The sequence below is a fragment of the Thermobia domestica genome, chromosome 8 (assembly GCF_964235325.1).
Source record: "Thermobia domestica chromosome 8, izTheDome1.hap1.1, whole genome shotgun sequence".
NCBI classification, from domain to species: domain Eukaryota; kingdom Metazoa; phylum Arthropoda; class Insecta; order Zygentoma; family Lepismatidae; genus Thermobia; species Thermobia domestica.
In genome coordinates this window covers 2,081,134-2,098,612 of record NC_137461.1, presented here as the reverse complement: position 1 = coordinate 2,098,612, position 17,479 = coordinate 2,081,134, and the positions used below count along the sequence as shown (strand labels likewise).

General features: G+C 36.4%; 2 protein-coding genes across 2 annotated transcripts in view; one reads left to right on the top strand and one right to left on the bottom strand.

The window, feature by feature from the left end:
- The first annotated feature begins 4,259 nt into the window (after positions 1 to 4,259).
- LOC145692633 (organic anion transporter 3-like) overlaps positions 4,260 to 17,479 on the top strand; it is a 127,334-nt gene continuing 114,114 nt past the window's right edge. The window contains exon 1 of the mRNA XM_081767973.1: positions 4,260 to 4,539. The gene's annotated coding sequence lies outside the window, so the exon portion shown is untranslated. The remainder of the gene's footprint in view (positions 4,540 to 17,479) is intronic.
- Positions 7,607 to 8,080, bottom strand: LOC145691511 (histone-lysine N-methyltransferase SETMAR-like). Its single transcript, XM_081766920.1, has one exon. The coding sequence runs from the start codon at positions 8,078 to 8,080 to the stop codon at positions 7,607 to 7,609; it is 474 nt and encodes a 157-aa protein (XP_081623046.1).

The following is a 17,479-nucleotide window of genomic DNA, read 5'->3' as shown; positions in this document are numbered from 1 at the left end:
ACTTTGAAAGCATTCCTACTTCCTGTCATTCTGGCTACATGACCTGTCCATTTGAGCCTTCGAGACTTGATGGTCCTAACAATGTTGGGTAAACCGTATAAATTATGTAGTTCCTCGTTATGAAGTTCCCACCATTTTCCATTCCCGTTCCTCTTGGATCCGAATTTTCGTCTCAGGATCTTGTTCTCAAATATTTTCAATCTACGTTCTTCCCTTAGAGTAAGCGACCATATTTCGCAACCATACAGGAGAACAGACATGATTGGTGTAACACAATCCGTTAATTATAATTACATACAGTATATGAATTATCAGTCGTAGAATCAGATAGGCTATACTTTCTTAATAAAGATAATGGTACTGTAATATCAATAAACGCTAAAGAAAAGAAAAAAATGACAGTGGTTGCGTGTTTCGGGAAATTAGTCCACACGAAAGTTGTAAGCTACACGTTATCTTGTTGAATTCGTGCATGAGTCACTCACATCATAATTTACCAATTGACCCTTCGTTTCCGCATGGGTTGAACGGAGATTTTGTGCTTCTGTGAAATATATTTAGGAAATAAATACTTTGATTTTTTTGTTCTTATACCTACTAAAAAGTTTAAGACAACCACTAGAGCTAAAAATAGAAAAATAACTTCGACATAAAACTAACTTTTAGATATTAGTAAAAGTATTTTCCTAAAGGCTCATGTTATACAGATTTTGTTCAACCAATCTTTTTCCTCTATCAACATTGAAACCGGAAGTACTAGTGAATTTCAACCACTTCCGACTTCCGTAGAGTAATGATGGTATGTTCTCTTGAGACGTTCGATCGATTAAAAAAAAAAAACGTTTGTTGCTATCTATTATCGTTTTCTTCTACGACAATAAACGTTGAAGTCGGAAATGGTTAACTTTAACTTCTTTCGGTTCGAATAAGGTTAATGGAGGAAATTGAGCATACATATTCTTGGGGCGCCGAATCAATTTAAAAAAATATCTCTTACCGTTTTCACTCTGATGTCTGATACACAGACGGACGCACAAAGCCGTTCCATAAGACTTATGTATAGCATACTTCGGAAGTCTAAAAAAGGAAAGAAAAAAAAACGTTAAAAAATGTTAAAGTTATGCGTGAACATACTTCCAACATATGTGCTGAATTCAGAAGCTCTTCCATTTTTTTTTTTCGATGTCAGCAAAAAAAAAAAAAAAAAAAAAAAAAAACTTTCTTGACGGTAAAGTCATATGTGAAGTTTCCGAGAAAATCCAGTGTTTGAAAATAATAATTGAAGTTTTTATTTTGATTACTAATTTATAGCAAAACACTGTTAATGAGCAAATTGTTGTTTATTGTCAATTATTCTTTGTCTTTTTCCTAACTACAACCAGGCGCGCATTCAGAAATTTTTGTTGGGAGGGGTCTGAATTTGACCGCACTATGTGTATGTAGTATTGAATCTATGTTATTCTGAACCCGAAAAGACATTTAAGTAATTAAGTATTACCGCCTATCTATTAAAATGCTACAATAGCAATTAAAAGTGTCCGAGTTTAGCTTTCAAATCTTTCATTTACGGTGATGTGTGATTTCACGTTTAACAGATACAAACAGTTTAAGTATTTGTACTTTAAATAGTCTAAATTAGTTAACTATATCTTTTTCATAAAGTTTATGATATGAAATTAGTGTTCAAAAGCTTTGTATTTTAATAAGCCTTCTCCAAAATGAATGCAAATGAACTATGCTGCCATCTTTGGAGTTCTTTTAAACTATATGTTTCCGGAAATTTATATGTTTATGGCCAACCCTTTCGACAATGAGATCTCGGAAACTACAGGCTCTAGAAAGATGACGTTTTCACTGATCGATTGCAAATTTTGCGTAGATTGTCCAGTTCTAATTGAATATTTAAAAAAGACATGGGCATTATTTCTTTATTACATTTTTAGGGTACACTGGAAGCGTTGAAATTTAAAAAACAAACTAAAGCATCATATTCTACGCGTTTTACATTCCAACACCACATTGTTGTTTATTGGGGTTGTATATGTCTCAGGCGTATGTTTCATGGCCAAATAATAATGAAAAAGGAAGGATAAGCATTTCTCGAGTCTAAGATAAATCTTTATTTTTCGAGTGTTTTGCCCAATGAACACCATATATGACTGACATTATAATTAATTGTATATGTGATGTATTTGCTTATTACATACTGCATGCAAGAAGAAAGAAATCACTGGTCATACAAGAATTAGAAACTCCAACGGAAAGTAGGCTCAAATCTTGCAAACGGTGCGATATATTGAGAAAAAATAATCGAAAAAATCTCCCCTTTATGATGCTCCTTGCCGATTTTGTTTATCAAGACGTCTTTCACTTGTGTCTGTAAAGAGACATGAACATATGTTGTGAGGAATGAGAAGGAGATTTATGCTCATATGCGAATGATGCGCTGTGTAGAGAGCGCAGGTTCAGCTAATCTATATATTAAAATGCTAGGTTTATGTTTGTCTCCGAAGAAGTTTATATGTTTATCTCCAATCCTTTCGACAATGAGAACTCAAGTGCTAGAAACGTGCCGATTTCGCTTGTCGATTCCAAATTTTGTGTAGATTGTCCAGTTCTAATTGAATATTTAAAAATATGGTAGTTATTTCTTTATTACATTTTTTAGGGGGTACACTGGAAGAGTTGAAATTTTAAGAAAGTAAATCATATCCTGCAGGTTATAAATTCCAACCCCACACAGGTGTGTATGAGGGTTGCATATATTTCAGGTGTTTGTTTGATGTTCAAATGATAATGAAAAACGAAGAATAATCATTTATCCAGTCTAAGTTGAATCTTTATTGTTTGGAGTGTTTTGCCCAGTGAACACCATATATCACTGACATTATAATTAATTGCGCGTGTAATATATTTGCTTTTTGCATATTGCATGCAAGAAGAAAGAATACACTGGTCATACATGAATTAGAAACTCCAACTGGAGGTAGGCTGAGATCTTGCAAACGGTGCGAGATATTGAAAAACAAAACAAAACAAATCTTCCCTTTGTGGTACCTCTTGCCGATTTTTATCAGCATGTGTTTCACTTGTGTCTGTAAAGGGACATGTACAGATGTTGTGAGGAATGACAATGAGATTCATGCTCGTATGTGAATGATGCGCTGTGTAGAGAGCGCAGGTTCAGCTAGTATTTTTCAGAAAAATAATACAACTACTTTGCTTTTATAACAAAAGAAGGCGTACAGAACAACTTTAATATAAAATCTTTATGCTACGTCCGTCATTTCTCTCCTAAACAAGTAAAATTTTTAAATGAAATGAAATCTTTGAGTTTTACGTCCCACGGTTATGCTGGTTAGGCTAAAGGAGACGGTGATGATGAGAAATGAATGCGATGGTGAGTGAAGAAAGTGGGAGGAAACGGGAGAACGCTGAGAAAACCCATAAGCACGGTGTTTGTCTATCACAAAGTCCACACGGCGCGAGCTTGGATCGAACCAGGAACCCCAAGCACCGGAGGTAAACGCTCTACCACTGAGCCACCGCACCCCCGTAATTTTTTTTAAAGTGTACCTATGTAGGGGCTATATCGAGTTATGAAGTTTGGGGGGGGAAGGGACCGGAGCCGGTGCACTCGCTACGTGGATGCGCTCCTGACGGTGACACACATTCTTTATACACATACTACTTGTAACTAGATTACAAAGAAAATTAATTATGGTATTTTGTAATGATTTTAAAAAAATATGTGCCAAAATATTTTTCTTAGAAGTCGGAACAATAATTTTATGTTTTCAAAACGGGACAATCCCGTATAATCGGAACGTATAGTTGCCATAGTTAAAAGCCAATGAGGACTGAGCCCCATATCACACGCCTCACTACGCAACACCACACGAACAAATCACTCCACTACTCAGAATAAATATGTCAAAACATGAAACTAGGGCTAATAATGGCGTTAAACTTCCAAGGACGACATCCATCTAGTCTGGCACCTAGCACTGAGATTAGATTGACTTCAGCAAAATTGTCGCGCCAGTTCGTCTGTAGATGTCGAGGTACTTGCAGTGCTGCCCTCTTGTGATACTAAGGAACTCGATTCAGCGGCTTGTTTAGTGATTTCCATGGCAACAACCGCGCTGCGCTCAAGCGATTTTAGGCGTAACGAGAAGAGCGCGATGTTTTCAGAGCGTTGTGGGTAACACACTTCTTAGCTTACGGTTGGCGACGGCGGTGTAACTATATACAATACAAACATTGCAAAAAATTTTTGCTTGTAGTATTATGAAGCCTGAATTTAATACATCGTCGTAAATAGTTAATTGAAATAAAAGAAAAAAAGTTATTGTATTTAAATCACGTGGCATAAGATTAATGTAAAATATTAATGAAAGTAAAGTGATGTGAACATGCTTCAAGTGTTGTGACATAGAGAATAATTGGAATTGAAGTAAAGTGTTAGTGCAGAATAACATGTGGAATTGTGAATCTCTAACTTTTTAACATGTGAAGACACATTGTAACTTGGGAACGGTAAGTGAATACCATGTATTATTTTCTCAATTTTATTTATCTAAGTTCCACAACAGAAGTGTTTCCGAAGGAGCATTGAAGCAGTGTTTCTTCCAGACGTTTTTTTTTGGGGGGGCACTGCCCCTCGGAGCTCTGAGAGTGCCCCCCTGGAGGAGACCAAAATAATACGTCTATAATATAATAATAAATAGAATAGTAACAGCAGTGCCCCCCGGAATACTGAGTGTGCCCCCCCCCCCCCGGGACATTTTTTCTGAAAGAACGACTGCATGGAAACCAAGTGGCTTTTAGTTGACATCGGCTTCTAACCTCTGTTTTCGGCTTTGTAGGTCGAAATTCGTTATCTCTTAATCAGGGCCAGCGCGAGGTGAATTAAGAGGGACAACTATCCCAGGCCCCATGTCATAGGAAGACAGACTTATATCTCCTTCAGGAAAAGTGATAAATTTCCCATTTCCAATTCATTCTTGTGATTTAAAATAGTTAGAGATGGTTAACCATGATTTTTTAAACCATTTTAACAACTGTATACTATTAATGTCACGACGAAGAGTATTCAGAGAGGATTAGTTTTTGAATTGGGGCTTAAGCTTCCCTTTTAGGACCGAGGCCAAATGAGACATGAACCTACAACTTAACGTGGGATCCGAACCACATCAGCTTCCACCGGGAATGAAACGGAATTCACCATATAGCGATGAAGTAGTTCATTCATAGTGAACGTTGATATGAAAACGTTAAGGTCGTCAGTCAACAATTTCTGGTTTCAAAATTGATAAAATCGCAAAGCAGAATTGGCAATAGAGAGCGAGAAGCGTTTATTTTTTTTTTTCAATTAATTCAGCATCCCAAGAATAGTTTCCTTCTTCAATTTTATTTCTTCTGCTAAAACCGGAAGTTGTAGTAAATGTCGGTAACTTCCGGTTTCAATATTGATACCCAAAGAACAAACACAAAGGAGGTAGAAAGAAATGACTTTTTGATATAAATCCAGCGTCCCAACAACAAGTTTTATCTCCATTCTCATGTCTTTATTTAAACCGGAAGTGGTAGAAATCAACAATTTCCGGTTTTAACAGTAATTACCATGCAGATAAAACTAGGGTTGCCAACTATGGATAATAATGTCCGGCACATTCTCAAAACTTCGTAGTCTATGATGTAGTAGGGATGGCCGGATCCGGATCTGATTGGGTCCGGATCCTTCGGATCCGGATCTCGGATCTGGATCCGGATCTCGAATCTCGGATCTGGATCCGGATCTCGGATTTCGGATCTGGATTCGGATCTCGAATCTCGGATCTGGATTCGGATCTCGAATCTCGGATCTGGATTCGGATTTCGGATGTTGACAATTCGCAGTTGACAAGTATCTCTGAATCCATCCATGGGAAGGAAATGTACTATCGTGAACAAAAGTGCATTAGCACCTGTATTCTGCATATCCTTAGTACATTCACTAATAGGGTTAATAGATACATTGTGCTATAAATGAGAAACTGAAATCGGCATTTATCATTTTATTGTATTTACCAGTTACTGCCACTTCTTTAAAATTATAGAAACAGATGAGCAAAAGTATATTAATCTTTACGTCACAATTTTGGATTTACAAAATAAAATTTAGTCTATTCTTTATAAACATACTTTACCTACAGAAAATTGCTTTAAGAAGTCCTTTTTGACTCGCAATAAGTGTATACCGGTAAAATTTCAAATTTTCTCTGACAGTTCCTGTCATCTCTTTAAAATTATCTAAACAGATGAACAAAATATCTTATATTAATCGTTGATAGATGTGAAAAAGTGATAGTTTTGGATTTACAGAATGAAAGTTACTTTTTAAATCTATACTTCGAACTAGATGAAATTGCAACGAACTAGATACAAATTTGAAGAAATCGGTCATAAAGGAGTTGGTAAGAAGTTTGTACCGGTTACCGGCTTAATCAAAATAACAGCAATATTTTCGACCAGGCCGGTCAAATACCTGCTAGTTGGAACTCTAGAAAAAACTGTGATGGATAACGAGAACTAGGTTTTTTTTTTTTTTTTTTTAATGGACTGTCAGGAGAATATGCTACTTCCACCTCACCTATCACCGGGAGTAGTAGAACTGGTACCACTGCCGATTTCGATATAGACTTCCATAGAGCGAAAACAGCAATAGAACGAGACAATTTATCTTTTTTTTTATATGGATTCAGGATGATGGCTTAGCTATAGAGCTCCCACCTGGAGTGCGAGGGGTTCCTGGTTCGAACCCAGTTCATGGTGTTTGTGATGGATATTATCGTGTCCATGGGTGTTCTTGCAGTTCTCTCGTTTATTCCCACATTTACATTTCTCCAATACTTTTAAAATCATTCAATCCTTAATCATCCTTTTCCGGTAGCTTACAGAACATAATCGTGGCACGTTAAAATTGAAGATTTGATTTGATTTCATTTTGAAGTATTTTTCCACTCAAAATATTCCTTCCCCTCTCCAAAGAACTAAATTCCTCTACAAGGTGATAGTAAATACTTGAAGAGTAGTTTATCACGTACCAACGCAGTGGCGGATCTACCCCGGGGCCGAGATGCCTAGGCTTTCCAGTTTTTTGGGTAACAAAAAAAAAATAATTGAAGCTATTATTTATATAGTTATGAAAGTTCATTGTAAATGTTGCCCCAAAAGTCCATACCCGACCACGTTGCCTTTTATTCTTTATTGGAAAATTTTTTGAAACCTTAGATACAGCTTCAGTTGCAGTTCTTCTGTTACGCAATATGGAAAACAGTACTTGAGGCCTACAATATCAACGTCCAACCTAGCCACAGTATCCATCAGAAGAGAGTTACGTTAGAAATTTCTTTGGGACCCATGGAAAACTATAAGCTCATTATATACCTATCATAGTCTGTATTCTGGCTGCCCCTCCCCAGTTTTTACCTTCTAGATTTGCAACTGTACCCATGAAAATTTAAACTCATGTGAGTTACGGGCGTACTCAAAGGAGAGTTTCTAGGAGTGAAACTAGTTTCCTTTTAGTACATTTTGTGGTTAAAATTTAGTAAACTTAAACTTAAATATCAACGAATAAAATCAAAATTGAGACTATAATACACGATACCATGTTACAAAACTTCTGCTTATGTATTGGGTTGGCAACTAAGTTCCCGCCGTTTTTGGTGTGAGGCACCCATGCTCCACACTTCTGAACTTTGTCCATCGAGTGAAAATGCTTCACTACAGTAGTGTGGGAGCAATCTATTGTATCTGCCAGTTCCCTTGTTGTTTGACGCGGATTTTCATGCAAAAGGTGGTCCAATCGCTCTTCATCGAACTCAACTGGACGGCCAGAATGGGGTGCATCTTTGAGGTCAAAATTTCCTTTTTTGAGCTTTGCATACCAATCACGGGCGGCTCTTTCAGCTATAGCACCCACTCCATACACAGCACAAATATTGCGAGCACCTTCTGCGGCCTTAGAACCTTGATTAAAGGGAAAAAGAAGGAGATGTCGAATATGCTCATTCTTCTCTACTTGACATTTCATGTTAATGATGTGTAAATAACAAGAAAATGTATCTTAGTAAGAACGAAACATATATTTAGGTAGAACCATATATTCTCTTTCGAATGATGTACAACTTCGTGCCAAAACTATTTAATGTCATACAGATATTTCCAACTTAAAAACCGGCGGGAACTTAGTTGCCAACCCAATATTTACTGCTTTCGTCGGGAAATGCATACAGTGCACACTTTCCGTGGGCGTAGTTTCGTATTCGATTCCCGGTGAGAAGTGCTTTCCTCCGATATAAACGAAACACGTTCGCATCCCAGTGTAAGCAATCGCCCCATGTAGCCTCGTTTATGAAAAATTGCGTTGACTTCCAATCAATCAATAATTTATTTCTGTTTATAAACCGGATAAAGTTCCATCCCAATGTTGTCCAAGATCTCATATTTACAGAAACAAAGAAAGAAAGAAAAATATATAAAGAGCCAGGTGAAATTTATATCCAGAAATAGCTCAGAGACTATTTTATAAATTTTCTTTCGTTTGCAGAATTTCTTTCTTAATTTTTATGGCTTTCTACGGGACCTGTATACTTCAGCTGAGCAAATTAAGATAGTAATCTTATTATTAAGTATTCAGGATCAAACCCAGAGCTAACTACCTAACTTTGGAACCTTGAGCTTCAACAGGATCAAACCCAGAGCTAATTACCTAACTTTGGAACCTTGAGCTTCAATGCCGTGTTCAGAAAACCTCTCCATTGACTTCTGTCCTTAGCCAACTGAATCCAGTTTCTGCTTTGCATTGCTATTTTTCGAGATCGTCTTAATTCTCCCGCAATTTGTGTCTAGTTCTTCCTAATGGTCGTTTTCCGATTGGGTTCCCATTAAAACCTTGAAAGTGTTCTTATTTTCTTCCATCCTGGTTACATGACCTGCATACGTTAGCCTCCTAGATTTGATGACCCTAAGAATGTTTGGTAAACGGTAGAAATTACGAGTATGCAGTTCCTCGTTACGAAGTTTCCGCCATTCCGCATTCCCATTTCTCTTGAGTCCGAATATTCGTCTCAGGATCTTGTTCGCAAATACTTTCAGTCTATGTTCTTCTCTCAGAGTAAGCGACCATGTTTCACAACCATACAGCACCACAGGTGATTTAAATTCAGAACACTTTATCGAAAAGATTATTGTAATCTCGTCAGAGATGTCAGAATTTTGATTTGAGAAAAACGTCCTTGTTCGCATAAAATCATGTTATCCCTGGTTTCCTGGTGAGAGAGCCTGTGTTTCTAGTGCATATGAAGCACCGGTATCGACAATGGATGTTCAACTTCAACTCCAAGCAAAAAGAAAAATAAGTCCCTGACTATTGCAGTTATGATATGTTAACGCATGTTGTTGCTGGGACATCTATTATTTATTGTGAACGGTCATGGACATAACATAGACATTTTGGAAGTGTTACGGACATCCGATTCTGTTCTTGTGTCTTTTTCTCTGACTGTTTCCTCTAGCGTAAAAATCTCTACGCTTGGATACATTTCTAATTGCGTTTCGTACACTTATTTGAGGATTCTGAATCCAATGAAAAAAAAAAAAATCGTCCATGAACTCATGGAAAAGGTTCTCAAATTTTAAATCCTTGAACTGTCGCTTCTGCCAATGATAACAGTGCCGACGTTTGGGCTACATTTCTAATTACGCGTCTCGTACTAATTTAAGGATTCTGAATCCAATGCAGGGGTGCACCCATGGGGGTGCATCGGGTCTGAAACCCCAAATTTCATAGCTTGACATACATTTGTTCACTTTCTTTATAGAACAATACTTGTTTAACAGAGAAATACTAGATATTAAAGATTTGACATGCAACTCTATCCATCACGACTCTGGAACTCACTAAAGAAATAATAAACGCTTCTGACCAGAGTATATACACTTGTTTATTAGAAACTAAATTACAGTGTAACGGTTTCGACAACTTAACGTTGTCTTCATCAGACACTAACAGTTAGAGACCGCAGTTAATGTCTGATGAAGACAACGTTAAGTTGTCGAAACCGTTACACTGTAATTTAGTTTTTAATAAACAAGTGTATATACTCTGGTCAGAAGTGTTTATTATTTCTAAAGATTTGACTTCACTCATCATCTGTACTGTTTCTTTTCTGATAAAAACAATCTAATTGTTATCATTTTCCGTCAGAATATAGGTGTCAGTACTTAAAAATTACTTATAGTTTTTTTTTTTTTTTTTTTTTTTTTTTAAGAAGGTAGAATAACACTCATTCCATTCCATACTACATAACCATAGTATCTTATATTATTGGACTCCCATAAACGTTGGACCCCTCCCAACAGAAATTTCTGAGTGCGTACCTCATCAAACGGATCTATTTTTAAACATATGGATCCATTGGGTTAGTAGAAAAATAAGTTCAAAGTTGCGATATTTATGTTTCTTGTAAAGGTTAATTTTATTCTAACTTAGAGAACACTTTTGTCATGACCTCATGAATGGGAATATTTAAAAATAATTCCGTTGAATTCACCGTCCTGAAAGTACTATAAAAAGTGCAATTAGAAAAGTATTCAAGTTTGAGTACCTTTTAGCACTGGCATGAGCGTTAGTTGTTTACTACTACTATACATTTTAAAAAGATTTCATACATAGGAGTTTATTTGTGGGTGCTCCCGTGAAACACACCTTGGCCTTCGTTTCGTAAGTAGGGGGGCGCGGTGGCTCAGTGGTAGAGCGTTCACTTCCGGTGCTTGGGGTGCCTGGTTCGATCCCAGCTCGCGCCGTGTGGACTTTGTGGTGAACAAACACCGTGGTCGTGGGTTTTCTCCGGGTTCTCCCGTTTCCTCCCACTTTCTTCATTCCACCATTTCACTCATCTCTCATTATCACCGTCTCCTTTAGCCTAACCGGCATAACCGTGGGACGTTAAACTTAAAAAGACTTTAGTTTCGTAAGTGCTGTCAGGATTTACTTCCCAATAAACTAATTTTAATATCGACCGTAGTTCGCGACGTCGGCTACGAAAAGGTATTAAGCTGGGAAAAGCGTTACAGCACGGACGTTATGGATTGTTTTGGCATTATTCGTTTCATAATCATTATTCATTTGACACCGTTTCCTTTAGCCTAAAGTCTCCGGCCAATTAAGTTTGTGGTGGACAACATCGTGTCCGAGGGTTTTCTCGGGTTACTACCGTGTCCTCCAACATTCCCATTCCACCAATTCTTCTATCATCATTCACTTGCCGTAATCATTCGTCTCCCTTAGCCTAAAGGATATAATAATGGAACGTTAAACTGAAAGATTTCGTTTCATTCCTTTAGCGTAAAGGATAGAACCATGAGATAGGCTACAAGTTTTTCGTGATACAATTAAAGTTGCTAAATTTCTGCAATTAAGAGAGGTACGACGGGAGGATGGATCTGCGCTTAAATTATCAATTGAACACTCATTTTTCGCATTAAGATTTCAAGAAATCCGAAAAGAAATTATTTATTCACTTTTATGGCAGATAGTAATGTCCAATAAACTTCAGGAGACAAATGATAATGAAAGCGAATAATTATTCGATAATTCGTGGAATTAAAATGTCGAATAAAATGAGAGAAAACTCACGGAGAGTTACTTGTTCATCACAAACTCACCAGTCTGCAATCTAACCAGGGAGCTAGACCCCTGCAACAGAGGTGAACACTCTACCACTAAACCACCAGCTCTTCGGAAATTCCTCGTGGCTAAGCGGTTAGCGTACGCGCCTTTAGCGTCGGAGACCCGGGTTCGATTCCCGGCGGGAACTTATGTGGTTCGGATTCCACGTTAATCAGTAGGGTCGCGTCTTACATAACCTCGCTGCTGAAAAGTTGTTAAACTCAAAATCAACTCAAGTAAACTCTTCGGAACTTCCGTCGTCACTTTTTATGGTTTCCTTTAGATTCAGACAATTAAGTTTTACATCCCACTCATATGCCGGTTAGGCTAAAGGAGACGGTGATGATGACGAATGAAATGATGGAATCAGGAAAGTGGGAGAAAACGGGAGAACCTCGAGAAAACCAAGTGGTAGAATGTTCGAAACAAAGTTCACTTGGCACTAGCTCGGATCGTACCAGGGACCCTAAGCACCAGACATGAACGATCTACCACTGAGCCACCGCAGCCCGGTTTCAGACAAAGTGTACTTTCTGATGTAGATCTACTAAGCGGCAGAAATATAAAGTTGTAGAAAGTAAGTTCAACAACGATAACACGTATACTTGTTTTATCTTATTAAAATGCTAGGCAAATTGCTATTTTATCTGACACTAGCTACAAATTAGAAGAAGAAGAAGAAGAAGAAATGTTATAAGAAATGTCATAAATAATGTTGATTTATAAATGTTTTATTTTTCTGTCGCTAGATGTAAATGTTTGTTTTTCGTCGTTAGGACAGTAATCCGGTTGTTATGGTAACAGTTTTCGTTATTAGGGATTTGTTTATATGTAATTGTCAATATAACAGTATATAATTCAACTGACGCCATATAATATAGCAGTTTATTGAATTACTACGAAGCAATTAATATTTAGTTTGAAATATAGCGCATTTTAAGTGATGAAAACTAGTGTGTTGTAATCTTTCTATTATCATCGTAGTAAGTAACAACAATCTTATATGTGACTAGTTGGAATACCCATTCTTTTCATGAGTCAGATAAATTATCTATGTAAACAAATTGAACAACGAAAGAAAAAATATCGGTCATTTTCTACTACTTTTACATATCCCAGTAAGTGCCCGCCGAGACCCCTTGGTTCGGATTTAAAAACACACCTGTGGCCCCTGGCCGATGGGAGCTCTATTTGGAAATCAACGCCTGTGCGAGTATCACTATTCATCCAGTCACCACGAAAACTATGGATTTGACACTAATATTGGTCATTTTTGATTATATATATACCGATCGATACCGATCGATCGATATATATATATATCGATATATATATATATATATATCGGTATACCCCCCGGTGACCCCCGGCCCGAAGCCGAATGGGATGAATTTGGAAGTTAATGCGATCGGAGTTTCACTAGATCTCAGCGACCGCGAAAACTATGAATTCGACATTAATATTGGTTATTTTCTACTACTTTTACAAGTCCTTGTAAACGCCTTCCCCCGAGACCCCCTGGTTCGAATTTTGAACAAAACGCTTCGTCTTGGTCTGGGGCCTGGACCAAGGTACCCGTGACCAAAATTTGGTAACTCTCGGTCTAGTAGTCTAGTCCCGAGGTCGTATACAGACACACAAACACACACAAACACAAACAATACACAAACAAACTCTATTTTATTTATATAAGAAAATATTCGAACTATGATGTCCTTATAGTTCCTTATTTTGAGAGGTTGAGTCACTATATTTTAACTTTAAACTGAAGCGCTTTTTCCTAAAAGATTACGTGAAAGACAATGATAAGCAGGAATAGAGAAATAGTTACATCACACTGAAGATCGACCAAAATTAGGGAGTGAGGTGGAAATTAGTAGAATGGGAAGTTCAGAGGTTATCATTAATTAAGTTAAAATCATTCTTCGATGTTGGCTCATGTCTGAAAATTGTTAATTTCATTCATAATGTAATATGTTGTTACTTTATCAGCTATGTCTTACGATTTGTCAGTTGAAAGTCACATCATAAGATAGTGATTTATTACAAACTGAATTCAATCAAACTCAATGAGATTGAAATGGAAGTTTTTAATTTTTATATTATTTTTTTCGTTGTGCATTGCAGTGTTCACTGATTATTAAAATCACGTCTTGTTTTGGTGAAGCAAAAATTTTAAACTATAAATTTTTCCGTAAAATTACTACGAGTGACCGGTAATAATTATGTCACTGCTTCGTCGTTAAATTACAACCGTGTATCACCCGGAATACTCTTGATTTTTTTTACTTCAATAATAATTTCTATTAAAACTCATGGCGCTGAGAACTTAGAAGTGAGTTATTCTATTCAACATCAACCAATAGGAGCAATTCTTAAGCTTCCAAAGAAATAAACATTATGTTTAATGTTTATATATATATATATATATATATATATATATATATATATATATATATATATATATATATATATATATATATATATATATATATATATATAATTTTTAATGGCAATCGCTCATGTTTTTAATGTTAAGAGTGGATTTATCTCCTTGCCTTTGTGCTGGCGTCGATCAGAACCAATAGGTCTTGTTGCAAAGGTTCGGAGAATGTACGTATTACGTGTTTGACGAACAGTGGTGGTTCCATAATTCTATAAGAGGGAAGTCACATCGGCAATGGGAGCGAAACCAGCTCTCCCTCTCTTGCCCGCAAATTCTTCTATGTTTGGATGCTTTTAGTGGAGGCCATGGTGGCTCAGTGGTAGAGCGTTCACCTGTGGTGTATGGTTTCCTTGGTTGGATCCCAGCTCGCACGAAGTGAACTTTGTGGTAGACAAACACCGTGTGCGTGGGTTTCCTTCCATTTCCTTCATTCCATAATTTTCTTCATTTCTTATCACCACCGTCTCCTTTAGCCTAGGCGGAATAACCGTAGGACGTAAAACTTAAAGATTTCATTTCATTTCATTTGGGGGGTATTTCTTTTCACTTTGAAAGCATTCTTTAAATTCTGATGGAAGTTACAAATATTACTGAAAAAATAACAAGAAATTGCATAATTATATGTTCAGTATGTGTCTTACATACAAAATTATTGAACTTATTATTTAAAAAAAAAAAAAAGAAAACTTTACTCAGCACAAAGAATTCATGGTATTCAAGAAGTGGAATACAATTTGTGTTGGCAACGCTGTTCAACCTATTTTTTCAATTTGAATTTGTTACTAGACTCTTTAAAAACCACTCGGTAACATACGAAGAGTGTAATTTGAAATTAATATGAAACCTACGTACTCGTAACGTATAGTTAAAAGCTAACTAGCTTTCATACATTTATAGCATTTATTAATTGTAAGGAAGGGACATTACAATACGGTACTTGTATCATGCATTAAAATTCTACTATGTATTCGATTTCGATAGTTTCTAAAACAAATGAGAAATTGATTATGCAATTCCTTGGTTTCATATACCATTCGTTCTCAGTGCCGAGACGTAGACCTACTATTTAACATAAATTGTTTATTTGTTTTAAATATTTTTGTTTTGTTCAATTGCGAAAGTATGTGACTTTGTGACTACATTATAGAACCGCCCCTGCTGACTAGTCTGTGTTTGTTTTGTGAAGTTTGTATTGTTGTCTGTGCTGAATGAGCTGAGAATAACTTGTGTCTGTTATCAATAGGTTACTAAAGCGTTATTGAAAAAGAAAATTGTCCGTGTTTAGGAGTGTTGGTAAAAGATAGGGTTCTCTCCCATAATAATACATTTTTTTCCTGGGACTAAACACTTTGTCCATATTATCGAAGTATTCGCTATTGAGACTTGTCCTTTAAGGGCCGTTTTACTGTACTACAGAAATACTAGTAACATACATTGAGCGTGACCATGCAAATGGTTTCAGGGGATATTTCATAGTTCTGGGGGTATTCTCCCCAGGACACAACATAAAATTATCACTGCATGGAGTTTTAAGTGGAAAGCCTCTGGTAATTAGTCGTGCACTCAGAAATTTTTATTCGGAGGGTTCCAGGCTTTGGTGCGGAGTCCAATGCTATAAGCCATTGTATGTAGTATTGGACCGGTATTATTTTGCACCTGAAAAGATGATAAATAATTGTAAAATACTTCAACCCATATTTTCAAAAAATAAATGAGAGAACTACTTTGTTTTTGTAAAAGATTGAGTACTAGAGATAAATTGAAGATCAAATGTTCATGGTACATCAATCATTTCCCTATTAAACAAGTAGAGTTTTATTGACAAAGTGTACAAATGTAGGCTATGTTAAGTTACGAAGTTTGGGGGGGTCGGCCCCGGTGGCCCCTCCCCCTGTGGGTATGCCCTTCTAGTAAGACACCGTTGGACAGGCCGTGAGGATAATGTGAAGTTAGACATGTGGACAGTGCCTTACTAAAAATAATACAAAATTCACCATTTACTTTTGCTTGATTATTCATCAGTGAAAGGAGATAATGAAATGCAACTTATCACAATAATAGATAATGCTATTCTACAACAGAAAATATGAACCTGAAGAATTGTCAGTGTTGCAATCCATAGAAATTATAGTGTTGCCAGAAAAAATTCCCTAAAATCTAAGTTAAGACAGCGAGTAGAGGAATGAACTCAACTGCATTTGATTACGTATCATGTTGTTTTGGTTTCTTGTGAACTACTTTTTAATTAACATTATTATTTAGTTTTAATAACTGTATGTTAACAGTATTTTGTTTATTACAAACTAAATACAACTATTATTTAAAAAGTAGTTCACAGGAAACCAAAACAATACTATATGTAACCAAATGCAGTTGAGTTTGTTCCTCTACTTGCTGCCTTAACTTAGATTTTAGGGAAATTGTTTTTTTCTCGCAACACTGTAATTTCTATGGATGGCAATAATGAACATTCTTCAGATTCATATTTTCTGTTGTAGAATAGCTATGATTGTGGTAACTTGCATTTCATTATCTCCTTTCACTGATGAATAAACAAGCAAAAGAAAAATTGTAAATGTTGTATTATTTTTAGTAAGGCAGGCTCTTAATAGCAATTTTTATCGAATTGGTCTGCACAGGATAGAATCCAGCATAGATTCTGCGGCAATGAACATCCATGTTTCTTAATCCTTAAAGTTAGTCAGCGACTACTTGAGGGAAATCTTATTCATCACGAAAATACAATATTAAAAATAAAAAGTGGAGTTATTGGACCTTATCAATGGAGATTCTGTTTCGCAATTGTGCATACATGCAAAAAAAATGAATGCCGCAATTGAGGGAAGCTTTGTGTGGTTGAACGCTTTTGAAAGTGAGGTGAATGGGATGGCTATCAAATAGGAAGCTAATTCTACGCTGACCAAGCATTAAATATTACTCCATTCCACAACATCCGGTCGCATCTTCTTCTTCTTCTTCTGCTTCTGCATGCTGTGACCAGTTTCTCTCCTCCTTTTCTTTTTTTCTTCTAGAATATACTTTGCATTATTTTTTATTTTCTGTTTCAAATATGTGACCGTGTAACGCAGATTTAGGTGGTTTGCTTCCTTAGCTGAAAGAAATGGACGGGTAAAAGTCTCTGCTACAACGGTTCTCCATAGTTCACTAACTTCACTCATTTCGAAAAGAATGTATTTCTTTTTTATATTATCTTCACCGGTTTATTTTCAAAGAATACGTTAATCTCAACTATTCATTAAAAAAAAAGGAGAAAATTCATTGAAACGCACAACGAATTAAAAAAAACACAAACA

Excerpts from the sequence above, each read along its gene's own strand:
- LOC145691511 (XM_081766920.1), bottom strand. The coding sequence starts at position 8,080 with ATGAAATGTCAAGTAGAGAAGAATGAGCATATTCGACATCTCCTTCTT.